At 46.5% G+C, this 25,256-nt stretch overlaps 2 protein-coding genes across 10 annotated transcripts in view; both read left to right on the top strand.

Annotated features, from left to right (window-relative positions):
- Positions 1-25,256, top strand: part of LOC139113942 (zinc finger protein 541) — a 344,562-nt gene that overhangs the window by 275,335 nt on the left and 43,971 nt on the right. For all 9 annotated transcript variants that reach the window (XM_070675406.1, XM_070675404.1, XM_070675403.1 and 6 more), the window contains one exon: positions 6,128-6,439. In XM_070675406.1, the coding sequence (XP_070531507.1) occupies positions 6,128-6,439 (312 nt within the window). The remainder of the gene's footprint in view (positions 1-6,127; positions 6,440-25,256) is intronic.
- LOC139101188 (sex-determining region Y protein-like) lies at positions 18,405-22,575 on the top strand. Its single transcript, XM_070654134.1, has one exon. The coding sequence runs from the start codon at positions 21,205-21,207 to the stop codon at positions 21,544-21,546; it is 342 nt and encodes a 113-aa protein (XP_070510235.1). The 5' UTR covers positions 18,405-21,204; the 3' UTR covers positions 21,547-22,575.

Here is a 25,256-nt window from a genome sequence, read left to right as displayed (position 1 = left end):
TTTTTATTGGCTTTCGACTGACGTAAATATAATAATTAAAAAGATTTAAATACTTTAAAAAAAAAAAAAAAAGAAAAATCGCTTGAATATTTTTTATTAAAAAAAATAAAACAAACGGGAAAGGATATAGATAAATCGAGGCGTTTTGCGGCAGCGCGATAAAAATAATCCTCGCTCAGGACGTGTTCTCAAAACCACGCCGGGAGATAAAGTATGATAATTTTTCATCCGCGAAGATATCGTAATACGAAACATTAGCAAAATCTCTGTTGCTTCTTCCGGGGCTTATCTGCCTCGCTCCCCCGGTGCCAAGGCGAGGGAAAATATAACTATCCCGCGAGTCCCGCGCCTCTCGTTGGCCGCCCTAAAGCGCCGCGGAAGTCACCGAGATGCTACGCTCCGCGAAAACTCTTGCGGTGACGACGGGGAAACAAGAAGCGAGGAAAGTTATCTCGAAGTGCGCCGTCCCCGGAGAAAGTGGAAGCCGCTCATCGCGGTCGAGAAGAGCGACTCGGGGAGCCCGGGATTCTCAGGTTGATAGCCTGCGAGGAGGCAACTTGCGAGGGAGGGATCACGCGTTCTTCTCCCGGAAGTTGGGAAAAAACTTCGGGATGAAAATTGACGGCCGGCGACGAAAACATGTGAGGGCGCGCGCGAGGGTGAAGGATCTTAACACCTGCCTTTTCGCGCCGCGACGAGGTCGCTCGTCCGCCTTAAAGCGGTCGCGCATGGGCCGACTAAACGAATTAAAAGTACGAAGAGTTTTTCCCCGGCCCCTCGGTCCGTCCCTTCGGCTCTTCTCGTCGTCTCCATCGTTGTCGACGCAAAGCCGGGAAAGTTGCTCGACTACGTCTGCCGTATTGAAGTTTTTTTTTACATCCGCCGAGATAATCTGGCTTAATTAATTTAATTCCGGTGAAGAGGAGAGGGAGAAGGGCTACGACCTTCTGCTCTGGACCCTTTCCCCTTTCCGTTATCATACTTTTATCTTTGAAAGTTCCCAGCTAAGAATAGTTTATTGTATGAAAATGATTTTGCGAGATGGATGCGCGCGATATAACGATTGTGCTTAAAAATCTCCGTTCGCAGCGGGGATACGTCGCACGCGAGATGATTCGGACGATTTTTTTTTTCCACGCCGAGCTTACGCGAGACTGTATACAAAGAGGTTTAAGATTTAATAAGGGAAACAATCAAGAGAAAATTCTTATAATATCTGAAAATTAATATCGGCAGATCGTAATGGCGGCGTATAGACTTTTATTGCGACACCAGATGAAGGTAAGCAATTAAAATTACGTGAAGACACGGGGAAATATCGGTTATCGATATATCGAAAATTTCGTTCTAATTGTTTAATAACGTAAAATGTCTTCCATTTTTGCCTCCCGTCAAAGTTCATAATCAGTTTTGACAACGCTTCCGTGATAATCCTGCGTGTCAATACAGCTCACAGTTTGCCAATACGCAGCGCGTATATTTATCTCGCGCTATTCGCAGCATCGGAAAATGCAGTTTTTCGTATTCGACACTTTACACCTCACGTTATGTGCATTTTCCCTCCCCCCTTTTTTTTAGTAGGACGAATTTATCGAGCCTTTATTTTTTTTAGCGTTTTCTCGTTTACATACTAATTTCCCTGACTGACGTGTGCATTGTACTTTCTTGATCGAGCGTATTTTCACACCTTTTGCTACCTGTTTTGCCTTCATTCGAAGCCGGATTTTTCTTTCGTCCATGTTATACCGTTATTCCGGATCATGGCAGTGACGCGAGTTGCAGAGAGGCAGAGATGAAAGATGGGCGCGGAGATGGATTTCGCATGCTGGATATTGCGTGTCCCTTCATATGATAACGGTAAAAGAGACGTTATAAAGCGAGCGCGAAAAATTCCTTTCTTGTGCATACGCACATTCCGCGTTGCGCGTGAGCTACATACACGGCTCGGTAACAGGTGTGGAGGCTTCATAAAAGCGAAGCACGCGTCGAAACGAGTGTGCTTCGTATACTGATAAAGCATCGATAAGGAGCGGCACTCGCGGTTTACGCCGGTCCACTTTTATTATCTCGGAGAAAGAGCTCGTAATTATAAATCGTGATTAATTCGCTTTTTTATCGTTTCATCGAGCATTTTTGATGGATGAAGTTTTTGAACGACTCCGCGGCTTATGGTGCTATAAATCATGCAGTATCAGAGTACATGTGCTTAATATATTAGTATGCGTTTTAGCCGATATTCGATCTTGCGTGGAAAGAAAAAAAAAAAAAAAAAAGAGAGTAATGAATAAAGAACAAAAGTCGTAAATTAGCCATTCGTTATTTGCGGTAATTAAATCTAAAAAGAGATTAAGTCCACAGAGTTATTCTATAACTCGTGCGGACGGAGCTCGAGTTTCGTTAGCTTTCATTAATCCACCTCCGATTAACGAATTAATCGTGTGCGCTTAACTATGAAAACCACACAAAAGGCCCGTGTAGATGTTCAAATAATGGTACCTCGCCGAGGAGAAGCGGGACAGGTCGAAAGTGGGTCGGGTCGCCGATGGGCGAGGACGATGATGAACGAGAGGGTCAGGACGCGCTTGAGAGGAAGAACGGGGGCGACGGGGTGAAGTAATGCGATTCTCGCGTGAGAACCGAGCGGGGGTACCAAGGACGCTGAAGATCGTGACGCAGACGAGGAAGGAGACCCGGGTTCTCCTGATCTTCGTTCTTGGTCTCTCGAGAGAGGACGGGAGTTTCGAGACGTCCCTGCTACCACTCGTTCCCCTTGCGGCTCGGCGATTTGTCAGCCGGGCGAATACACGGCGAGAGATAACGGCGAAGTTTCGCAGACGTTCTGGACGGCCGCGGACTCACTCTCTCTCGCTCACTCTCTCTCCTCTCTTTCTCTCTCTCTCGCGGTTGACAAATGCGCGACCATCGCCGGAGTGCTTTCGGGAAACGGCGCGTTTTGTATGCGTACAAATGGCGATCGCGACACACGGGGACGCGCGCGTATGATAAGCGCGCCGTCGGGATCATCCGGGACGCCCGCGGTCTCCGAGGAACTTGACGAATGAGCCCGGCGAATACACAGCGTTTGCATTTTTATCGCTGCCACGATACCTTTTTAATTAAGTCACGAACAGTCGGGGGAATGTTTTCGGACGATAAGCGGTGGTACGATTTTTGCGGGAATGTTTACAGCGACGTTAAAGCCGACGATGAAAAATTGACAAATCTGCGGCAGCAGCATCGTGAACAATAAAAGGATATACGTGTAATTTTAATATCGTTACAAATGGATTCGCCACGTTCTTACTTATAAATTTTACGATTGTTATATAATTCATATAAGGCGGATAAATTATTGAAACGGAAAAGCACGCATCGCGAAATAATAATTGTAATAATGTGCACAATACGCGACAGTACATCGCAAATCGATATATGTACATCGCGATGACCAGCAAAAATATTTATGATTAAAGAGCGTATTTTAATAAACGCCCACGTCAATTAGCGCGATGCTTCGGTTTAATGAATGTGTTTCTGTAATTACGCGAGTAATACGTATTATTGATACGAGGCGAGCTGCATTTTGCGCGAGGTACGCGGGCAACAAATTGAAGAATCGAAAGGCGAGAGAGGCGTGCTGAAAAACAGGACGCGGATTAATATCCTCGGACTCATGAATAAAACGGAAATACCGGTGCATATTATATCAATAGCCGGGGCGCACTGTGTCTGTGCGGGTATTTACAAACCTATCGCTCCCGGCATCGATTGTTTGCGAATGCGGGCGCGGTTCGTGTTTGCGAGACTCCGGCGGCAGTCAAATAACCCCGCTGATTATTTGCGGTAAAACTATCGCGCGGAAAGATGCGGCGAGGGGACGGTATTCTTAAAACGCGGCCGACCTCGCCTCGGAAACGGAGGCAGACGCGGTGGGCGAGAGATCCGCTGATTACGACGATGACAAACGACAGCGCGTGGGAATTACGAAATGAAGGTTTAATAAGGTATGAGCCAGATCGGGAGCCGCCGGCCACCGTCATCGCCGCGGCCGCCGCCGCTCCCTGCAGTAATTAACAAATCCAATTTTAATCGACGGTTCAATTCGCGCCCGCGCCCTACCGCCGGCCGGAAACGCAGTTCCGCCCAACACCGTACCTCGTTTCGTACGTGCAATCGTCATATCAGAGCGTAAAACTGATTAGCGGTTTCCCTCGCGACGCAATTATCTCGCGCTGCGCCCGGCCGGCTCGTTCTCATTTTGCAGGGCGTAGTAAACGAAATAAGCGCGCAAACAAAATAAATTCCTTTGTCCGCAATCTACGCATTCAGCCGGCGAGCCAGAAACGTGGCTGATGATAATTAGAGCCTTTTATCGATTAGGCTGTTTGCGCACTTCTAATTTGCAGCTCGTATCAGCTGTGATTATATACGTCGAGTGCGCTAAGAATATGAACCGAAATTGTAATAAATTATACAACGTGTAGAAGTAATTAAAAAAAAAAAAAGAACGAAAGAAAAACGAGTCGCGTTTGTTACATTTGTGTCGCGGAGCAATTTCAGAATTTAAATTTATCTTATAACTGAATTAAAGGAAAAAAAAAAAAAAAGAGTATTTATTTATTCCTATTATTTTAAAAAATCACAATTTAGTCTCATCGAGAAGACATACTCATTTTTTTATCACTTCCCATGAAAAGTCATATATCACCGAAGGAAAGGTTATGTCCAGTCTCACGACCGTAACATCTGAATTAAAAATCCCAAGTTGGATCATTATTTTTATCGTTTATACTTCTCGCGTGTAAGGAAAACTCGGGCCGCGGTATCGCGATTTCCGCGGATCGTCCTCTAAACATAGCGATGCGAACTGGAACGCCGTGTCCGCCCGCATCTGTATTTCCAGTGTGCGCATACACGACGTCCTGTGCGCCATTCGAAAAGGGCTCAATCGAAAAATCGGCAGTATAATGCTCGAAACGACGCGGGCAAAGCGCGCCGCGCCGCACGATTGCCGGATTGTAAAACAAAGCGCAGCCTACAACACGGCAATGCGAGCATGCAGGTGAGAACGTTGATCGCGAATATTTCCGCGTATTTTTTGTAACCTGCTCGCATACACAGACGCGAGAGTGAGGGTGTACGTTAAGTCCGCGTTGCATAAAACAATGTATAAAATCTCGCCCGCGTATAATGCACGGAAATGATTTAGTAATGGCTGCCTTTTATCTCTTTTTTTTTCTCTCTTTCTCCCTCTGCTTCAAGCTCGAAAAATAGTATAAAATTAAAATTTTATTTTTTTTCCCGCTGTATTATAATAACAGTTACATGGATTTATCACTTTTACGGAACAATGGAGTGTGCGCAAAGTGAAAAAAAAGTCTGTACTTCTCCTCTGTCTCCATTAATGCATATTTATTATTTATGCATTTTGAAGTGCTCAACTCTTGAAATATTGAAAATAATAATGTCATCAAGTAGAATCGTAATGTTCATCTCCGCGCGTATATACGGCGACCGTTTTAATAGGGTGCAAAGACGGATTAGCACATGGCACTCTAGGCGTCACGTGCACGTGTGCATAATTGTAGTCGCGCGTTAGTTGACGGACACGTCGAATCGGCAATATATTTACGGTTTATTGCAGCACGTTTACGGATAGAATTATAGTCGGCGCTTGTTTTAATGGATGTCGAGATTGCGGCGGCGGCGGCGGCGGTGGTGCGTTACGCTCGTAATTTCGCTTTGGTTCGGCAAATTATTAAATTCGATCGATTTAACTATTGTCAGAACGTGGGCCAGGGTTGGACACTAAGGCTACGTTATGCTCTATTAAGGTATGATCGATTATGGTTTGCGGCCACGCTCGCGACCGATCACGAACAGAACGGACGGTACTCCAACTGCGGTTAGATTCGATCAAACGTACAATCGCGTTTCTTGCTTTTCAATGTAAATGATGTAACGGTTTACATTTTTTTATTTTATTACGGAGGTGATTAATTAAGCAATTTTTTTTTTTTTTATAATTGAGAAATAAATTTGTTTTATTCTTAGCACGACATGTGCTGACAATTTCTATAGATATTTCTTAACTCGGTTTTAAATAGTCGCTAAAAATATTTTACAGAGTGCTACGTCTCCCGGCGCTAGTAACGATGGCCTCACGAAACAGCAGCTGGAGCTCATCCAGCAAATTATGCAACAAACGCAACAGCAGCAGCAGCAGACAACCACGCAACAACAACAGCAACAGCCTCAGCCGCAGCAGCAACGGACTGTAACACCTTCGACAGCGGTGGCGGCACAAATACAAAAGACACAAAAACCGTCCATCAAATCTACTGCGTCGCCCGGCAATATTTCCAACAACTCCGCGAGCGGAAACGCGACCAACAATGCAAGATCGAGCCCAAAACCGAAGATGTGGAATCATTCGCAGGTGAGTAATATATATAATTGATAATTTTTAATTGCTATTAATATTGCTCGTGTACTTTGGCGGTATAAAATCGAGCCGAGTCTAGATTACATCAGCCGAGACAAATCCCGCTGAATATTACTATCACGGTGCACCGTCGAATCGCGTACATCCTGTATGATTTTATTACGGGTCGCGTAACGAGATTCCGAGATAGCGCCGAGAGCAATGGTGCCTGTAGTACCTTCAGACCTGCTTTCTGTTGAAAGGGCCCTTCTTCCGCATTAGGCAGCGGAAGTATTACCGGGCGCGCCCAAGATCCCGTGTGCACGGCTCGTTGGAACTCGCCGCGGTAATCTTTTGTGCGGCGAATACATCGCAAATCGCATTACGTATCGCGGCGGATACTATCCCGGCACTCGTAATCCCGTCGACGAGGACTCGTCGAATATTGCACGGAAACGCGAAACACAGCGAGATACCACCGCGCGTGACCCTTTGTGCGGGATCCTGTTCATTTTCTCGTCGGGACGCAACCGGATGAAATGACAGGCGGACGCGATATCCTCCTCAAGAACTTGCGTGCGCATTACGAACTTTAGAAAATTAAAAAAAAAAAAATAATAAAAAAAAAGGAAGATTCAGATAACTTTCGAATTGACACAAGAAAAAATATATATTTCTATCTTGAATAGCTACTGAAATAACGTTTATCCCTCCATTTTATCAAACCTTTAATATTTTTTTGCCAAAATATTTTTGCCGCGATTTTTTCCATCGATTTGAATTGATCGCTCCGCTCTTTCACGGTGGGCAAATCCCGCGCAGTGTTAAAATAGCGGTCGAGCCGGTTTCGCGAATGGGAATGGTCCTCGGGAGCCGCTTGGAATGAAACGTTTCGTCAGCGCGAGAGTTAAATCCGTCATTGAGAGCCATGTAGCGCAGCTTAATCCGCCCCCCCCCCTCCCCTTGAACCTCTCCCGTTGAATTACGCGCGGTGCTCGCTTGATAAAATTGCGCGAATCGCTAATTGGTCTCGCTCGGTTCCCTTTACATCCCTGTCCTTCCGGCCGTCCGAATCTTCGGCGATCAAAAGGACGACGTAGTGAAAGGAGCCTTTGAGCGGATCTTTTCACGGTTCGACGCATCGAACGCTACAGAATTTTCTTCCGACGTCCTTCTTGTCGTCCGTCGGAGAAAAGCGCGTGATTAGCGTGGAAGATCGTAACCGGTCGAATATCTCGCTCCCGGCAAGTCGTACGCCACTCGTTGTGCCGCGTTTAAAGTAAAAATGTCGTTTAACGTGAAACAAGCCTTTAATATCATTTTCGCCGAGCGCGCTAAATTATTTACGCCGATCGATAGCGTCCGAAAGACTTCCCCACGTTGTTCGTTCAGCCGTCTGTGCAAGCGAAACATTTGTATAACCCATTAAGCGCTGATATGAGGAATATTAATGGCAAGTCTCCGCATACGTCGAGTGTTGGCAGAAGGAACTCGTCTCTTCAATGTACAAACATATCAGCCGTATGTCCAACGCGACAGCTGCATCGATCTGGTAATAGTGTGACCGAACATTCCCCGGCTTGTCTATAAACCGTTTACTGTCGTTACCGAATCATGCATAAAAGACGATAGCCGTTTACGTACGGGACTGTACTTAGTCAAGAGTTTTAATCCACCGTGTCGCCTGGGAACGACTCCGTTGATGAATTTGGTGCATAAATTTGTGCAAAATTCACCAGCGTTAAAATATAATTAAAATATTTTTATTACCGGCTAAATTTACGATCGGCATTTAAAATAACTTTCTTAATTAAATGATGAAATTAATAAGTAGCTCCCCCCCCCTCCCTCGTGAATCATCGTGGCTAACAACTATAATGTTTATTGTACTTAGAAGTCTATGTAGAACGCCGGTTCCTATAATTACGCTCATCGGCCACCTGCAATGGCAGTGCTCATCGATCGCCGCGTTCGGCGCAAGAAAACGTACGCGCAGTTCATCATCGAAGATCCTAGCTCGCCTGTATTTCAGCGCGTTTTTCCGCGACGGGACCCACCGCTGTCGCCCTCTCCGCCACCTAACTTCATTACGTTAATGGCATAATAACCATTGCGGGCGGCCCGAAGAGCTTATGCGCTGGAACGTCGATGTCCCTAAACACAGCAAGAAGCGGGCGCGGTGTAAAATCGATCCGATCTCCATTAATATGTATGAGGGTTCGGCAATGGACGCGGGAGAGCCAGAGGAGAGTGGGCCAGCGAGAAGCGGCACGGGGATTCGTACTCTTCTTGCCGTCCTGCCTCCGCCGCCACCTCGGCACCGAACTGCGGGCAATCGCGAAACGCTCTCGGAAACTGTCGTAATTGCTTAGGAACTCGAGGACGAACGGATTCTTCGGGATCTACAGCGGCGATGAAAGGGGAGCGCGAGAGGGTGGATCTTGCATATAGAGCGAACTCGGCAAACTCGATTTAATTGCGATCCCTTATACAATTACGTTATAGTCGCGGGCGTTAGCGTTGCTTGATCGCACAATGAAAACGCCGAATCGCGGCTGCAGAATACACCGGACCGTTCGGAAACTCGCGCGGATGGCTCTTTCTCTCTCTCTCTCTCTCTCTCTCTCTCTCTCTCTCTCTCTCTCTTATTTGCATGTTTATCGGAGTCGTGCTATACCGCGCGCGTGCATCAGTCTGAGGGATCATCGCGTGATGAGAAAGTTATTCGTCGCCGACGGTAATGCACGATAGGCATTAAAGACGGGCGCAAAGTGCGCCGTTAAGTTATATTTAGCCTTCTTGTGTCACTTTGATATCGTAAAACACGTTCCAGCCATTATCCGCCAGCTTTATATCGCGCCACGGGAATATTCATCGTATTTCCCTGTATATTTATGATCCGTTACTCGCTCTAGACGGCTGCGAATATGCACGCGAGGGCGCAGATCTGCGAGACGGTCGCCCGAAGCCGTGACATTTCGTCATTACCTCGTCTTCCTCTCGTTCGGTGGAAGTAATTTTTTTTTTTTTTTTTTATTACGCGCGAAGAAGGACGGTGACCGTGGTTGCATCGTCTCGACGATTTACATCACGGCTTACCTTGACGCTATTACCCGTCGTTAACAGGGATTTCACTCGCGCACGACGGATCTGCGTTACGAATATCGATGACGACCGTATTTGCGACGACACGTCGCACTCCTGACGCATTCCAGACGCATAATTCGCGTCGCTCCGCGTGAAATATACGGCCGTACGATATAAAAGAAATTACATACAACTTGCCGGCTATAATAATATAAAATTATACTGTAAAAATTCAATGATTTACACGGGTAATAGTTGTAAGAGCTGGGGGCGGGGGGAAGGGGGGAGTTATTAACGCCCGCTGCGGTCTCACGATAGCGCGGATGAATGCGCTATTCGGAAGGGAATTGCGAAACTTTGCAACTCGATTATCTCAGATTTACATGCATGTTTTACGTTGCCGTCTCGAATGGAAAACTGTTTGGCGAACGTGTATCTCGGTCGCATGTCGCGGATGTGATACGTAAGAGGGTCCTTTTAGTCATCTCCCGGCAACCTAGTCACAGCTGCGAAATAGTACGATCTCGTGTATACAATCGCTTTGGCACAGCACACACTCGGGTGCATGTCACGTTGCGTTACTTTAAGTTTGCGTTGCTGCGTCGCGACTGCGTCGGGACACTTTTTACGAGCGCTTGTTTAACTGAAATGTAGCTTATAAGACGAACCGATATAAATAGCGTTAAGCAAAATCTCTCCGGTAATACTCAATCAGAATTCAGTGCACGAATTTTAATTACGATACAAATTGACGCAGATTCGGCTGGGAATAATTTTTTTTACTTTATTCTTTTTAATTTTTTTTTTTTTTTTTAATATATTATCGCTATATTTACTTTCATCTATGTACCGCTGAAAGTATCGATAGAGTAAATAACGGTCAATCAAGAGTGTGTCAACTCCATCTGGTGTTTTACGTGTTTTTCAGGCCGTGTAGCACTGAATGTGATGTGTTTCGCGAGCGCGATATATCCGGCGATATCAAACTGGTACGACGTCATAACTGTATAACTGCCGAGTTATAACCCTGGCCCCGAGCCACTCTCTCTTTCTCTCTCTCTTTCTCTCTCTCTCTCTCTCTTTCTCTCTCTGACTCTCCTCGACTCTCTCCACCTCTCTCTTTGCTGCTACTTGTTACTTATGTAAATATTCACATAACGCGTGCATGTTCTGGAGACTCTGGTTCATTACGTTTACGAGGTGACACGCATATTAAATGCAAGCATATTAAACGCGGCGTGCATTCATATTAGTTTACCGTGGCTGTCAAATGTACGACACTTATTCTCCAAATAAACGGAAATGCAGAATGTTCGCGGAACAAGTAATTTCTGTGCCTATTTATTTTTATTATTATTATGAACCCTTAAAAGAACAAAAAGTTTTTGAAATTTTCTGACTAAAAGGAATTAGAATGGGTGCCGGGGGGGAGCTCGGGATCGATAAATGCCGTTAATATGTATGGACTCTGTCGACGCTCCTAGGTGGAGGACTCGAGTAGGATTAGAACGAAAGTTTTCCCCTCTAAACACGTCGGCGTGAATTAGTCGACGAAGATGCGATATGTCATGCATCCACAAAGCGTGACAAACTTAGTAGATGATTATTGGATGCTACGAGTACTCGGTTCGTAAAAGAAAATACGACCTCGTAATGAAAAATGTTAATTAATATAATTCAAGGTACATTTCGATGCTCTTTTAAATGAATAATCGAGAAAATATAACGAATGGGACTACGTCAAACGTGAAAACGTGGCGAAAATCGTGTTTTATAGATGGTACGAAAATCGTTGAGCCCAGCTAATATTAAATTCCGACGCTATTATACTTGACGGGAATTCGGTTTGATTTACGTCGAACGGCAGCGCATTTATCACCTCGCTGAAAGGAAAATCCAGAAACAAGTAGTTATATCGGAGTAGCGATAACGATAGTGTTACGTCTCGGCGCCTCCGCCGTGGCATAAGTAATTTAATAGGTAACTCCGGAAGGATGTAATCTGTATCTACGTGAAATTGCGGCCGGGCGAAAGTCTAAAAGTTGAGCTCTTCAATTATGAAAGATCGTTGGTACGCCGCTCGTTGTTCCACGGGCGATCGCGATACAGCCCAAGTTGGGCGTTGTACTTAAGTGAAAGTTCGGGATGTTCCGTTAACCCCTAAATGAAATTTTTACATGGCATGCCCGAAGCTGTCTTTCGAGAAGAACGAGAAGCTGCTTTAATCTCTTCCCCAGTCATATAGATTCAAAACATATTTAATTTTATTCGCATTTTGCAAGTTAGCTAATGCTAAATATAACGATAAAATTAAAAGGCAACATTGAATATCGCGAGCTTGAAAGCGCGTGTTAAATTCAAAGTCAAATTTAAAAGTCGTCGCGCCGCGTTTCGAGACCCCGCGCCAATATGAATCCGCTTCTTACAACACGTCGCCGGCGTCCAAATTGAATTAGAATTTCAAAACTAAGCGGGAGCGAACAGAATTCGTTCGCGAAAGGTGTGCGGTCGACGGGCGGCGATTGCGAGCAATTCCTTTCACCGTCAAAAGAAGACGTTCGGTCGGCGGAGTTAAACACGCGCTCTTTATCACGGCTGCGTGAATAAGAATTACGGGCGATCGTTACCGAAGTGGAGACGCCTGTACAAATACCGCCGCGTGTAAACCCTCGAGACTGAGGAACCACCCCCTCCGTTTACGCCAGCCTGACTCTCGCCGCTGTCGCGGTCGTTTGCGCTATCGTAAGTTTATGTCGCCGGTTGCAGACTGCCATCCTTCGTCCGCGCCATCCCCCGGACAACAGCAGTCGGCCGCCGCGGTAACAACGGGCTTCACCCCTTTATACGACACGATAGTTTCATCGCGAAACTGCCGCCGTTCGCATCTGTCGCCTTTCCCATTACCACGCGAAAGCGTACACGCCGGCCCATTTCCCGCCGGTAAACTCGAGTGTGCTCTCAATTCGCCCAGCCTCCGACGTTTCTCTTTTACCGCCCCGGCGGCGGGCCCTTCTCATCTCGCGAGCTCGCTACAGCCGCGGCTTATCGCCGCGATTAAATGAAACGAATCACCCCGGCTGTAATCGGCCGTTACGAAAGAGCGCCGCGGCAATTCGCCGCCGGCTAAACTTGCATCTGACAATGTTGTTGATTAGATACGAACTCTCGTAGGAGTTCGCCTCGCGCGCGGAAGATTCAACGGCAAATAACGCGCGCGATCGTAACACCGGTGTTGAAAAGCGTGTTAAAAATTAAAATTCACGCCTCCGAAGATTACTCGCACGGTCGAATTATATCTCTTTTGTAGGTATATTGTTGAAAGAGATACAGGAACTAAATTTACGGACGGTTCGCGCCACGTAGCGCGCTCGCTCTAAACTCAAGTGAAACGTCGCGGGGAATGCACGAACATTCCTGAAATGGCATCGCGTGGCGTTATATTCGAGCGAAGAATTCACGAGAATATTTATCCGGCAAGTTGCCGGCGGTGCGCGTCCGCGGAGATGTTGCCTACCCTCGTCAAATATTACACGGCCGCCCGAAGCGCTCGCGCACCACCGCCGTTTCCATTAATAAACGCAGGAGAGTCGCGGAGATAAATTTTAGCGCGGCGTAATACAAAACCGAGCGCCGCTGCAATACGGAGAAACAGAGAGAAAGAAAACGCGGGCCACCGGGCGCTTTTCATAAAATATGACTGCTTTAATAAATCCCGCGTGATGCTGCGACGGAGCCAACCCAAGGCAAAGACGAGGTCCGAGACAAGGTGCACCGGTTCGCCCTTTCCCGAGAGAAAAGACGAGGGAGGGAGAGAGAGTGACGTTCCTCACGGCGGAAGTAAAAATTCAATGCCCCGTTTAAATAACCCATCATCAACGGCGTCTTCCGTTCGGTCGCTTCGCAGGGGTCGGTATATACCCCCCCGAACTTTCCCCCTTTCGCCCCTTTCGCTAGGGCGAGACGGGAGGGATGAGAAGCAGGTCCCGAAAAATCCTCAGGGGTGCGATCGCGGACGCTAGGCGCGCTTTCCACAACGTATCTTCCCACCGTTGAACCCGCTCGACCGGTGTCACGTCCACCCCGTTACGCGAAAGAATTTTCAGCGGCCCTTCCGCTCCTTAAGAGACCCCCAGCGAACCGTCGGAGGGAACCCCCAGCGAGTGCCCCGGCGCATCACTCGACCCCCCAGTGACCGTCACGTTCGCCAATGACGACCAGACTACCCTAAAAACTTCACTTTCCGGACCAATCGGCACCGCTTCGCGCGATCGCGATCTTCCTCGTGTCTCTCGGTACGTTAGAGAGATCTTCTTGATGGCCTTGAAAAATCACGGGCACGTGCGGCCTCCTTCCCGCTTGTTCCAAATTTTATTGTTGGTTTTATGCGCGCAAAACCCGGCCGATCGGGACGAGCAGCTGCTTGTTGGCCACGTTTCGCGCCTTTTTCGCGCGTCGCCTCTTTCCTTTCGCTTCTATTCTTTTGGTTTTCTTTCCTCGCCGCACTCGCCTCTCTTCCTCGTGGTTTCTCGTACAGCGTTTCTGTTTGGCCGCGCGCGCGTGCTACAGCCACGACACACGGGGGTCGTGAAACATTGCGCGAGGGGTTTTTAAAGGGACACGGACGGCGCTTCCTGACTCGCGTCCTTCCGTTGTTCCTTCCGCGATTCGCCGACACGGGGGATTTAAATTTTAAACCATACCAAAAATGCTAATGGGGCTCGACACGGCGGCGACCTCGTTTCTTTTCCTGTCTCCGGGTCAAGAAAAACCGTTGCCGCTGATCGTGGCTTTAAGTGACATATGCGCATCTCGTTCAACGAGAACGATTATTTCTCAAACAGATTTTCGACCTATCAGGACGTGCAAATCGGAGTTTGCTCCGCACAAGTTCGGTCAAATCGTTACAAATGACTACAATTTTGCTGAATAATGAAAGCCCCGAACGGGATATCTCCTTCCCTCAGCGTGATAAATTCTTTCGTTTATCTCGAACTGCTGCCGGCATCGTAATTCACAACGACCGATCTTCATATTTTCGTTAAATTAGTTTTCCCATCAGGCCGCGCGCCCGTTGTCGTCGTCGAAACCTTCGGCGTTCTCTTTTTAAGTCTTCCCGCCCCATACAATATTGCTTCCGAGTTGGAAGTGGCGATATTACGGCGGTGCGCACGAGACATTCCTATCTAGATTAATTAATAATGTATATACGGGACGCCGGGGCGAATTTTCTACGGCGTGCAGAATTCTTCGATCGACCCGGCCCCCGACGGACGCCGCGCACCGTACACGCGGCGGGATCGTTAATGGAAGATGTAATTGGAAAATACTTGGCGCGCCTCCGTTCAATTCGCCGCCCGTGTTTGCTCGCGATACGCGACGAACCGAGTTATCGCAAGAATCCTGCCTCTATCGGCGATATAATCCCGCGGTACGGTGTATAAACTTTATTCCGCCGGCCCGCCTCGACGATGTTACCGTGCGCTTTTACGTCGGCGCTTCCGTTCGGCGAAGGATCGATGTCCGGATCTTTGTGAAATTTCATCGCCGCCTATCGCGGACGCGAGGGAAGCGTACAATGGGGGGGGACCGTTCTACCGCCTCTCGAGAGGCAAACACGATAGCCTGTAATCGGGATCTCAAAATACTCGCGTAGAGTAAAAATATCGCGCGTGTATAATAACGATGTAGAGGGAACGTCAATTACTTTTCCGTAATGATAAACAGCGTATCAATACCGCTTCGATTTTTCTGACGGCTGTACGTAAAGGTTCAGTTTAAAGAAATTATGTTCTATTAGATTTTCTATTAAATTAAATTTTTTTTTTTAACGTGCGCTCCTTCAATTAATTTATAAGGTAGGAACAAAAATTTCCTCTTGCGCTGCCCTGTAAAATATTTTGTATTAATGAGCTCTTTCGTGCCGATTTTTAAAGTGACGCGAACGATAAGAAGAATAACTGTGGAACAATAACGATTTCGCCAGACGTCGACGCGTCAATAATTTAGCACGCGGCACAGGCGCATTAGATATTATCACGACCATTTTCCATAATATGGTGCGCATAATGCAACATATTTTCCCCCCTTCTCGAAGTAAGCGGCTTACCGGTTTTCACTAATTAGGCGCTCGAATTACAAACTTCGGCAGGGATTGAACCGTTTTGCGGTCTTGAGACGTCGTCATTCATTGCGAATCGAGACGGCGTATCCGTTTCCTGATGTTGTTACATTATACCGAGACGGAGAACGAGAGAAAGGTCTAGGACAGATAAGAGAAATCGAGGCGAGGTGGTAGGACTTGATGCATAAATGGAGAGCGGAACGCGAGGGTGGCTACAAAGCACGGCGAGAATACTCTTGAAAGTGAATACTGGTATCCAATTGCAGTTACCTGCCGTGTCTCTAGTTGTTCAAAGTGCGTACAACGGATGGGAGAGGTAGGAATTAATTGGCAAGTTGCTTTCAATGGCGCGAACGCGTGATAAAGGCAGCCGGGAGAAGAGAGAACAGAAAGGTCTCTGAAGGAGTAAAGAACGAAACACGCCTCAGTTTCCCGGTAAAAGAGTGATATATCCCGCAAATATGTTATAACAAAAAAAAATTATATAACTTATAAAAATAGATGTCTATCAGAAATAGTTAATTCTGATTATTAAGGCATAGTTTTTGTTTTTTTTTTATTTTTAATTTTTTTTTATTTATATTTTTTTGTAAGCACCGTGAGAAGATCACGATTTTTGTAATAGCTGCAATAAATAATTCGCGGTGTCTGTTTCTCTTTCATCGCAGGTTCACTTCATTAACAGCCCAGGCATAGAAACTAACTTGCACGATTCATTCGGAGCTTATCAAGGAATCCGACATAAAACCGCGTTACACTATGAAATACACAATTCTAATACCCGCTTTCATGGCGATACCTTAAGATATAATGCGCTCTGACAATCATTATAATTGCAAAGTAGCGCCAAAGCTACCATTGCCCATGACTGAAGAGTAGTAGCGTGTTGAGATGCTAATTAGTGGGTTAGACTAGAGAAGACATTTACAGCAAGCGAGGGAAAGCTTTCAGGTGCACTTTCAAAGACTTTCAAAGTACCTCGCGGGAGTATACTATCTCCATAAATTTTTGGCCGAGTCTCAGATCTCTCCTTCTCCCTACCCCTCTTTTTCCCCTTCGAATATTACTTATTAATGACTAACAACTTGCAGTTTGCGCAAGACGTTATTTTTTTTTTTTTCTTCTGAAACTTATCCCGCAAATTTTTGATCGAAATAAAACAAGTCGCGCGAACACGAGGGTAAATTAGCAACGCAAAGCACGGTGTCACCTGTCGCTTTCTCGCGACTACTCGATACCGCGATTATGCGGATGGCATCCGCGAAACAAGTTCGCGCCCTTTATATAACACCGGAGCGATCTCGCAGAATTGTCGGCGGTTAATTGCGTTCTCTTACGCACGCGAGGAGACGGCGCGGAAATAAAAAGGGTTGATAGCCTGGGTTAGCGCGCGCGAATTCATATTTATTCAAAGTGGAATTAACGACGAAGCTTAGGGGCCGGGGGAGGGTCGAGGGGGAACCGAGGGATAAAAAGCGAGCGCGCGCATTCCCGATCAATAAGTTCGACCGATTCCACCACGACCCCGACGCTTTATGGACTCGTTACAAACTCGTGCACGTAATTATCTCCATTCCGAATTCACGTAGGCACGCGTACACGCCCGCGCGCAATACCGCCGATTGCATAAAGGTCCCTTTAATCTGCGCGACCGCTTCTACGCGCTCTTGGCGCGTGTCGCGAAGCGGAGTGTGACGACCCTCGGATTATCACGACCGTGCGTGTTAAGACTGCGACATTCGTCCGCGCTCGGCTGGTTTAATTTTGGTGGTTTTTAACGCGTCACGTTCGCCGGCGACAAAGGCGAGCTCATTTCCTCGCCGAACGCCCGAGCGATTTTCCAATTTCGTCCCGAATCATGGCCGAGCACCGCAGGCGCGTTGCCCTCGTTACGCGTTAAATACAATTACTCGCCCTTTAAAAAAAAAAAGAAAAAAGAAAAAAAATCGACGCTGCCGCGTTCGACCGCGAACTCGCCGAGCCCCGTTAATTCGCGATGAAAAATTTATTAAGACTGCTGCGGAGAAAAAACGAAACGCACGGTCTATCGTAACACGTTTGACGTCGTAACAACGACGTGAATTTGCGCTGTGAAAGGCGTTGATTTAATGTCAATCGCAGCTGCAGCGAACATTGAAAACGTTAATAGCGCTCACAATTGTGCAATTACTCAACGTTAGACATTCCGAGTGAAATCGAGGATGAAAAAGACATGTAATGAAACGAATGAAACAAGTGCTCGTCGACGTTGCGGCATAAAAAGATTCTATTATCGTTCGCTAATATGTTTTCATAATTAAATCAAGTATAACGTTTATAGCAATTATGAAACGGAGGGGGAAATTAAAAATACGTATTTACAAGCAGACGTTTGTCTCGCACAAACGACCATAGCTGGCCCTGTCGGAAATAAATTTTGCGAAATAGATATCGCGGTCTCGGCGTACTTCGATATTAATTCAAGACTTCGTTACGTTATCTTTGATCAAAATGAGACATGTCAATATCCAGCTTGATCTGATATTTGCGATTTCTTCTGGAAAGTTGCCAATAACAGGCACCCTTGAACTGTCCCGATAGTTTGCGTATCGTTAACTTCCGTCTCCGTGATCGAACCGGGGGAGGCCACCCGGCTACGACGGGATGGAGAAATTGACTTGCGGCGTCCGTGAAAGCTCACGCGAGATCGAAACCGCAGCAAACAGAAGGCGTCTACGCGGTCTTAATTAGCCGGCGGAAAAGCGAGGAAAATTGTGCGCCGGCCTAATGGCGGTGGCGTTTATAGGGAAAAAGTAGATGAGAAAAGTGCGCGAGGGGGGGGGGGAGGAAGAGAGAGGATGAAAGAGGAAAAGATCGCAATGACCCGCGTCGGCTAATGACGTCACGTCGCGTAAAGAGCGTCGAGAAATTACGATTGCAGGTGGCCGAGGCATTTCTCCGTTTACGTGTCGACGGACAACGTTATTCGACGAACGCGCGGAACATTTAATTGGCCTACAGCGCCAGGTTAAAATAGACGTCTCGTCGATTTGATTTGCGGTTGTCTCTCTATCGATTACAATACGTATACGCGTTATTAAAATTAAAATTAAGAGACACATATCGAAATTAGATTTTATAATTATTAAAGCTGTACGAAATAGTGATTTAGATAATATATCAAACGCAGATGGGTCATTAACGACAATGTCGGTAATACTGATTACTCGTTTTTTAATTTTTTTTTTTTAATTTTATGGATATTTCACGTCTAACATGTTCTTCACCCGGACGTCCGCTCGCGAATACCCTTCAGGGTATGATACAGGTAGGATGGCGGAGGGAACGCGAGAGAGCGTGTCGCACTTGGCGATTTTCAATTTCTCCCCGAGCCTGAAGTTCGCGCGTTCATTTACTCACTCGCTCGCACGATTTGCGCCCGGACGAAAGAGAGCTTTGAAATTTTCGTTCCACTTTTTTGAACGCTCGCACATACGCGGCTTCCATCTCCTCGAGCAGCCAGGCCCATTCAATTGCTACCCCCATGTTACTCGCAATCGCGAATTTTCCCGATACGTCTTCCGCCGCGGGTTGCGCGGAAAACCAGCCGATGAAAGGAAACTGGGTCGAGAACGCTGACGTCAGCTTCTTGAATATCGTTCGATTACGTATTTCTTTAGGGGAATGTTTTTCTATTAGCTCCTAGCGCGTAGGAATAATGGCTGTTTGTATAAACTACAAATTCGAGATATCTTAAAGTTTCGCGAGTTTAGATTTTTAGCTAATTAGTAGCTTTGTCGAAAAAGTTTTTTCAATTATTCGCAATGATTAATTAACGCTTTGTACGCAACATTATTTGTTGAATTTATTAATATAATTTTTCTATGAATTATATATTTATTGTACCCCGTTATTATATTTTTTTAGCATTATAATTAATTATATTATATAATAAATTTTCTTTTTCTTAGAATTTAATAAGTTTACCTGTTCCCGCGATTTTAAATATTTCTAGACATTATTGGCTTTATCCCTTTCAGCTTGACTAAAAGATCTGCTAGTCTGAAATCCGCCGTCGTACCCTCCCTTCAACTCTTTCCAATAGCGACCCCCATGAGACACCGTCCCCGATTACTATCCCCGAATAACCTGTTTACACATGAACCAGACAGATTGTAGGGTAGGACGGAAAGAAACTAAAAACGTCAATAGCAGGAGACATTGTTGCATGCGTAACGTTCGGTGAATGTCTAGAAAGACAAATAACGACGCCGATTTTTCTTTCATACGCTTCGATTCTAGTCACGACTCGCTCTCTGCATTTCCTCCCTTTCATACACAATACTCCCATCTTTTAGAAATTTAACGTTTCGAAAGTTGTTTCCTATTCACGATTTTTACGGAAAGTATTTTATTTAACAACGCAAGAAACTCATTCGTTTTTCCAACAATATTCATTTTCCGGTAATATTAGTTTTAAACCGAAGTCGCCCAAAGATAAAAAAAAAAGAAAATATATTTTGTCTTTTTTTTTTTTTTTTCTACCTAATATTAACGTCGCGGAAGTCTTATATTAGTTTCAAAATCTTATTTGGGTTCACATTAATTCCGTTTCCGCATATTTCTACATCTCTATAGCCTTATAAAATTCTTGAGAGCCGCGGCTGGTCGTTGCCCTGGCGATTTAAAAGTTACTGCCACCCAATTCATCCCGGAGCGACGTCCTCCGTTCCTTGAGAATTCAATTCGGCATGCATAATTCCGCGAGCGGGGAGGATGAGTCGTGCCACATATACCGTCAGGAAAAGGAGGAAGTACCGGCAGGTTTTCGGGAAAGGAATTCCCGACCTCGTCGGGAGCGTGTATCGGTAACCCTTTTTCTTCCTGATGCGCCCCGGCTTTTCCCAACGACCCCCCTGCGAGAACAAAGGTCCGCGGTGCCGACCGGTTCGGCGCGACCGAGAAGTAGCGAGAACTGGACACGAGGGCACCGTAAAGGAGGAATAATAAAATGCCACGTTAAAAAACGAAGTAGTGGGGAGGGAAGACCACCAGCAGCTCTCGCGTACCGATTTCGTGAATTTCTCATCGCGAGTTAGTTGGCCTGTCGTCATCAGCTAGAGTGCAATTGCGAATCTAGTTGCGCCGGAAGTGCAAAGTATCATCCACCGTTCAGATACCGCGGTCCCCGATTGCGGGATCTCAATCGCAGCCGAAGATTCGAAGATCCGATATTCGCTAATGAGATTTCACCGCCGTAAACTTTCGAGCGAATTGACCGTCCCGATTAGACACCGAAATGATTAATGACACCTAATATTTTCCGAGACAGCGTTTAACCGACGGAATATCTGATCTACGCGCTCCTAGCCGTCGTTAGAGTCACTCGCGTGCTTTATTGCCATAATACCGAAGGGCATCGCGAATTTCGCGCGAAAATGCCGCGGATTCCGTCCGGTAACGATCTCCAGGCACGAACGGTCCGCGCCTTACCGATGAATGATTGATATGTTCGCCGTGCGTGTGCCGTTTCGTTTTTTGCGTCTGATCGCGGGCGCATTCGAACCGGTAAAGCGTGACTCCGGTATATGACATGGATGGATACAATAACGGCTGGTACCATCATCATCAGCATCACCATGATCATCATCATCAACGCCAGCAACAGCACCAGCAGCATCAACAGCCGCAACAGCAGCAGCCGTATCAGCAACAACAGCTGTATTACGGCCACCACCATCAGTACCAAAGCCAACATCATCAATACTCTCAGCAATACTCGCCGAATTATCTCTATCGATTTTCCCTCCAGGTAATCCGCGATAACATCGAGCAAAATTGCACGGCTAATTCGTTCGTCGTTTTGTCTTTACGGATACGCTCGGCATCCGCGAGAATAAAGGAGAAAATATGGAAAGCGGCATTTGATTTTTAATATCGTCTGTTTGTAAAATATTGTAATGCTATGCACCGGACCGTGAAGCTAAACGACGCGCACGGGGTTAAGTTGACTAGCAAATTGTTGTTACGTTTATCGCAACGATCGAAAATTGACGCTCAATAATATTATTTTTCATAATTAATAGGCTACGATATCTTTTCATAATGTGCATTTAAAATCAGTTCATGAAAATGTATTATGGTAATAATATCGTATTAAAACGATAATAATGCCAAAACAATAACGTTAAACAACGATGAAACACACTTTAAATTATAGAATATTACAACTGTTTAATGGTCATTTTTGACCGATGCGTCAGCATATTTTTGATTGTTTAATACCATCGAAAAGGATTAACTCCGCGAGTTGAAATTAATTATATTCAGTTATTTCTCGATTAGGCGAATGTAAATTTGCGCTGTGGACCGCTCAGCGGCGTTGATAATGCTGATAACGAAATAGAGACAATGACAGAGATACGAGATAGACGTAAAGTTCCTCTTTAATTCCTCCCTCTTTCTCTTTCACCGTTCTCTCGCTCTCAGCGCCCGTGAAACCATTATATTCGCCGTCAAATGAACGCGCTAATTGTAATTTAATTATTTTACAGTATTGCTTGTGAACGAGATTTCAAAATCCCATTATCAATTATCATTATTTTGATGACGTCCTGCGTGAAATTCGCGATACGATTCTTAATAAGCGCAGTAGTTCGCCGCGCTTCTGATAGCCACTATAATTATCGAACAAACATCCAACGCACAATATTATTTCCCACCCGTAAAATCTCGCGTTTGACAATACCGTACGGAAGGGGCGGGAGGAGAGGAGGACTTAATACTTTTCCGTTTCCGCTCGCGGGGATTACTTTAATCCAAGAAACGACGTTCTGCATATTTATCAGCCAGTAATCAATTCCGATGTCAATACATGCGCGAGGGACACAGGGAGCGCGGGACGGTTATTATTAACAATGCGAACGCGTGGAATATGTATCGCGCTGCCGACAGCAACGATTTTACTCCGCAACATTTTTACGCGTGTATCCTCTGCTCGGAGAGACCCGCTTTTTACAGCGCGAGAAATACGTGTCGGCGGTGGCGGCGGCTGTACGGGGGAGGGGAGGGAGGCGGGTAATTTTTCACCGGAAATCAACCCTTTCGCTTACTCACGTCCGCATCACGTTGCAATCAATATTTCCCGCTCGCGACGAGAGCGCGCGCGATAATATTTGCAGAATCCTCGATATCGCGTGACGTTTGCGCTCGGAATAAAATTTATTGCGGAGTAAAAAGAGCGCGGTCCCCCTCTCAATATCTCTCCCTCAAATCTCTCCAAGAAATTTACACGCGTAGGGCTTCCTGCGCCCGGCCAATGGGAGAATGGAGAGAATAACGTCGACCGGAGGAGCAAGGAAAAAAAGGAAAAAAAAAAAAAAGAGAGACAGCGATGCGGACGCAATCTGCGATTTTTATGATCTGCACGCGGAACCGGTCGCATGTGCGCCCAACGACGTTTGTAAAATATTACACGGCACGTCGGGGATGGTAAAAAGAGTACCGCGACGGCCTCACGCAATTTTCCCTAAGATTTACACGCGCGAGACTTTTGTCGCTCGCACACGTAGAAAGGGATAGGAAAATGCAATCTTCAGTAGAAAGAAAGCGTTTATGACGTTGAATTTTTTACAGCGCGCAAGCAAGACAATCGCGAAATGGTCTTTGATATATTCCGATGTTTATCTGGCAAGAGTTAATTCTGCACGCGAATTAATCATACACGACGCGCGCCGATCGGAGGCGTACGTATAGTTTTATCGCAAGAGGGAGGGATTGTTTTATACGCCGGCGGCAAGAACAACCGCATATCGATGAGCTCGTCAGGGCTACGAAAGCGGGTTGAGACAGGCAACAGAGAGCAAAGGGTGGTGGGACGCGCGGAGACGCAGACAGCGATAGAGAGTCGGATACAGAATCCCATCTTCACGAACCGAGTGAATTCTGCGTCCACCATCGACCCGAATACGACGAGACATGCCTTATCTGACAGGTAGATACCAGCCAGAGTTATGCGTTATCTACCTACGGCAAATTATACTACCGCGCCACCCTTCCATCTCGCCGCGAGAGCGTGTACACGGAGCTACGATCTGCGTACGCGGAACGCTAACGAAATCACGTTGTCCAAGACATTTATTTAAAGTCAGAAATGAGCGAAGGGGTCAAAAGAGCGGCGAGTCTCTACGCTTTTAAACGTGGAAAGAGAGAGAGAGAAAAAAAGCGCATGTTAAAAAAAAAAAGGGACGAACCGTCGCGTTTGCGAGCGCCGGCGACAGAGGAAGCGTAAACCGTAAAACTTATCTCCGCTCGCGGAAATTATCGCTGTGACATAACCGTCGCAAAAAAACACGCGTAGGACGCGCCACGCGATACGGAGGGATTTCGGGACGTGTAAAATCTCGGGCGGAGGGCTTCTAATAAAGGGCGCACGTCTTCGTTTACCGTCACCGTGCAGATACGCAGATACGCGCGAAATAATACCCCCTTGTATAGTGCTCTCGCAGGGAACGAGCCCCGTCGCTATCGCACGGATTTACGATTGTGCACGTCATGCGCGTGAATGAGCGGCCACCGAATTTCCCGGCTCTACGAAAATATCTCAGGGAATCTCTGCTCGTAAGCTGGATAAGACGGAACACGTTCGTTCATACGCGCGCGCTGCAAACTCGCCGTTTATCGGCATTTCAATGAACGAGAATAAAAACACTGAATGTCTCTCCTGCTTTAAAAAAAAAAAAAAAAAAAAAAAAAAGTTAAGTAAAGACCTCGGCGGAATAGTGAACACGCTTACATGCGGCGGAAAAAAAACTCAGCTAATAAATTCGCTAAAGAGGAAATCAAATTAATAAAGCTCATTGAATTGCATAAATAAATCATTGAGGAAGAATGAGTATCGCGGAACTCTCGCCGAGTCGAGAACCGGCGGAAATACCGCGGTACGCGAAACTTCAAGCCGGCGCTAATTAGCGGTGCGCGAGGCAAACGGTAATTACGATGTTATCAGTATCGAAATGAACAGCTCTGAAAAGGCTTGCAGCGATTGCCAACGCAGCCGGAGTGTGGAAGTAGGTGCCGATGAGGGCACGTGGGATCGAGGGGGAGGGAATCGAAAGTCGCGGGAGAAAGCGCGTCGGAGATGGCCGGTCGGTTAGGGGTGAAAACGGAGCAAATGAGAGAGGGGTCTAAACAGCAACAGTAATTCGTTCGTCGACAAAAGCCTGGAACAATGACGTCTGCGGCTCGTCCGTGTGCGCGCGTCTGCGTGCATTGTGGAGGCCCGCGCTTTTCACCGGATTTTCCGTCTGTTACGCCCGGCCCCGTTTAGATCGATCGACCGTCGAGGCACGCACACACGCATGTATACACATACGCACGTAGAGAAACGTAGGGCGCTGCACAACGCGGCGAGGGATAGCCGGCGCGGAAAGTGAAGAGTAATTGCCGCTTCGTGTTATCGCGTACTACATCTTCGTCGGTGTTTTTGACGCATCGCGAGCATACCGCCACCGTAAATTCTATTACGCCCCGGAGAAGCGCGTGTGCGCGTTTCTTCAGAGTGAAAGCGCGTGACCTAACAAGGTGACCACTGGCCGACACCACCTTTTATCTCGCGAATCTACTTTCATACGATCGAATAATTAT

This window comes from Cardiocondyla obscurior, linkage group LG03, assembly GCF_019399895.1.
Source record: "Cardiocondyla obscurior isolate alpha-2009 linkage group LG03, Cobs3.1, whole genome shotgun sequence".
Lineage (NCBI taxonomy): Eukaryota > Metazoa > Arthropoda > Insecta > Hymenoptera > Formicidae > Cardiocondyla > Cardiocondyla obscurior.
Note: the sequence above shows the minus strand (reverse complement) of the source record. Positions and strands in the feature narration are given on the sequence as shown.

Coding starts and splice junctions, on each gene's coding strand:
- LOC139101188 (XM_070654134.1), top strand. CDS start 21,205: ATGGATGGATACAATAACGGCTGGTACCATCATCATCAGCATCACCAT.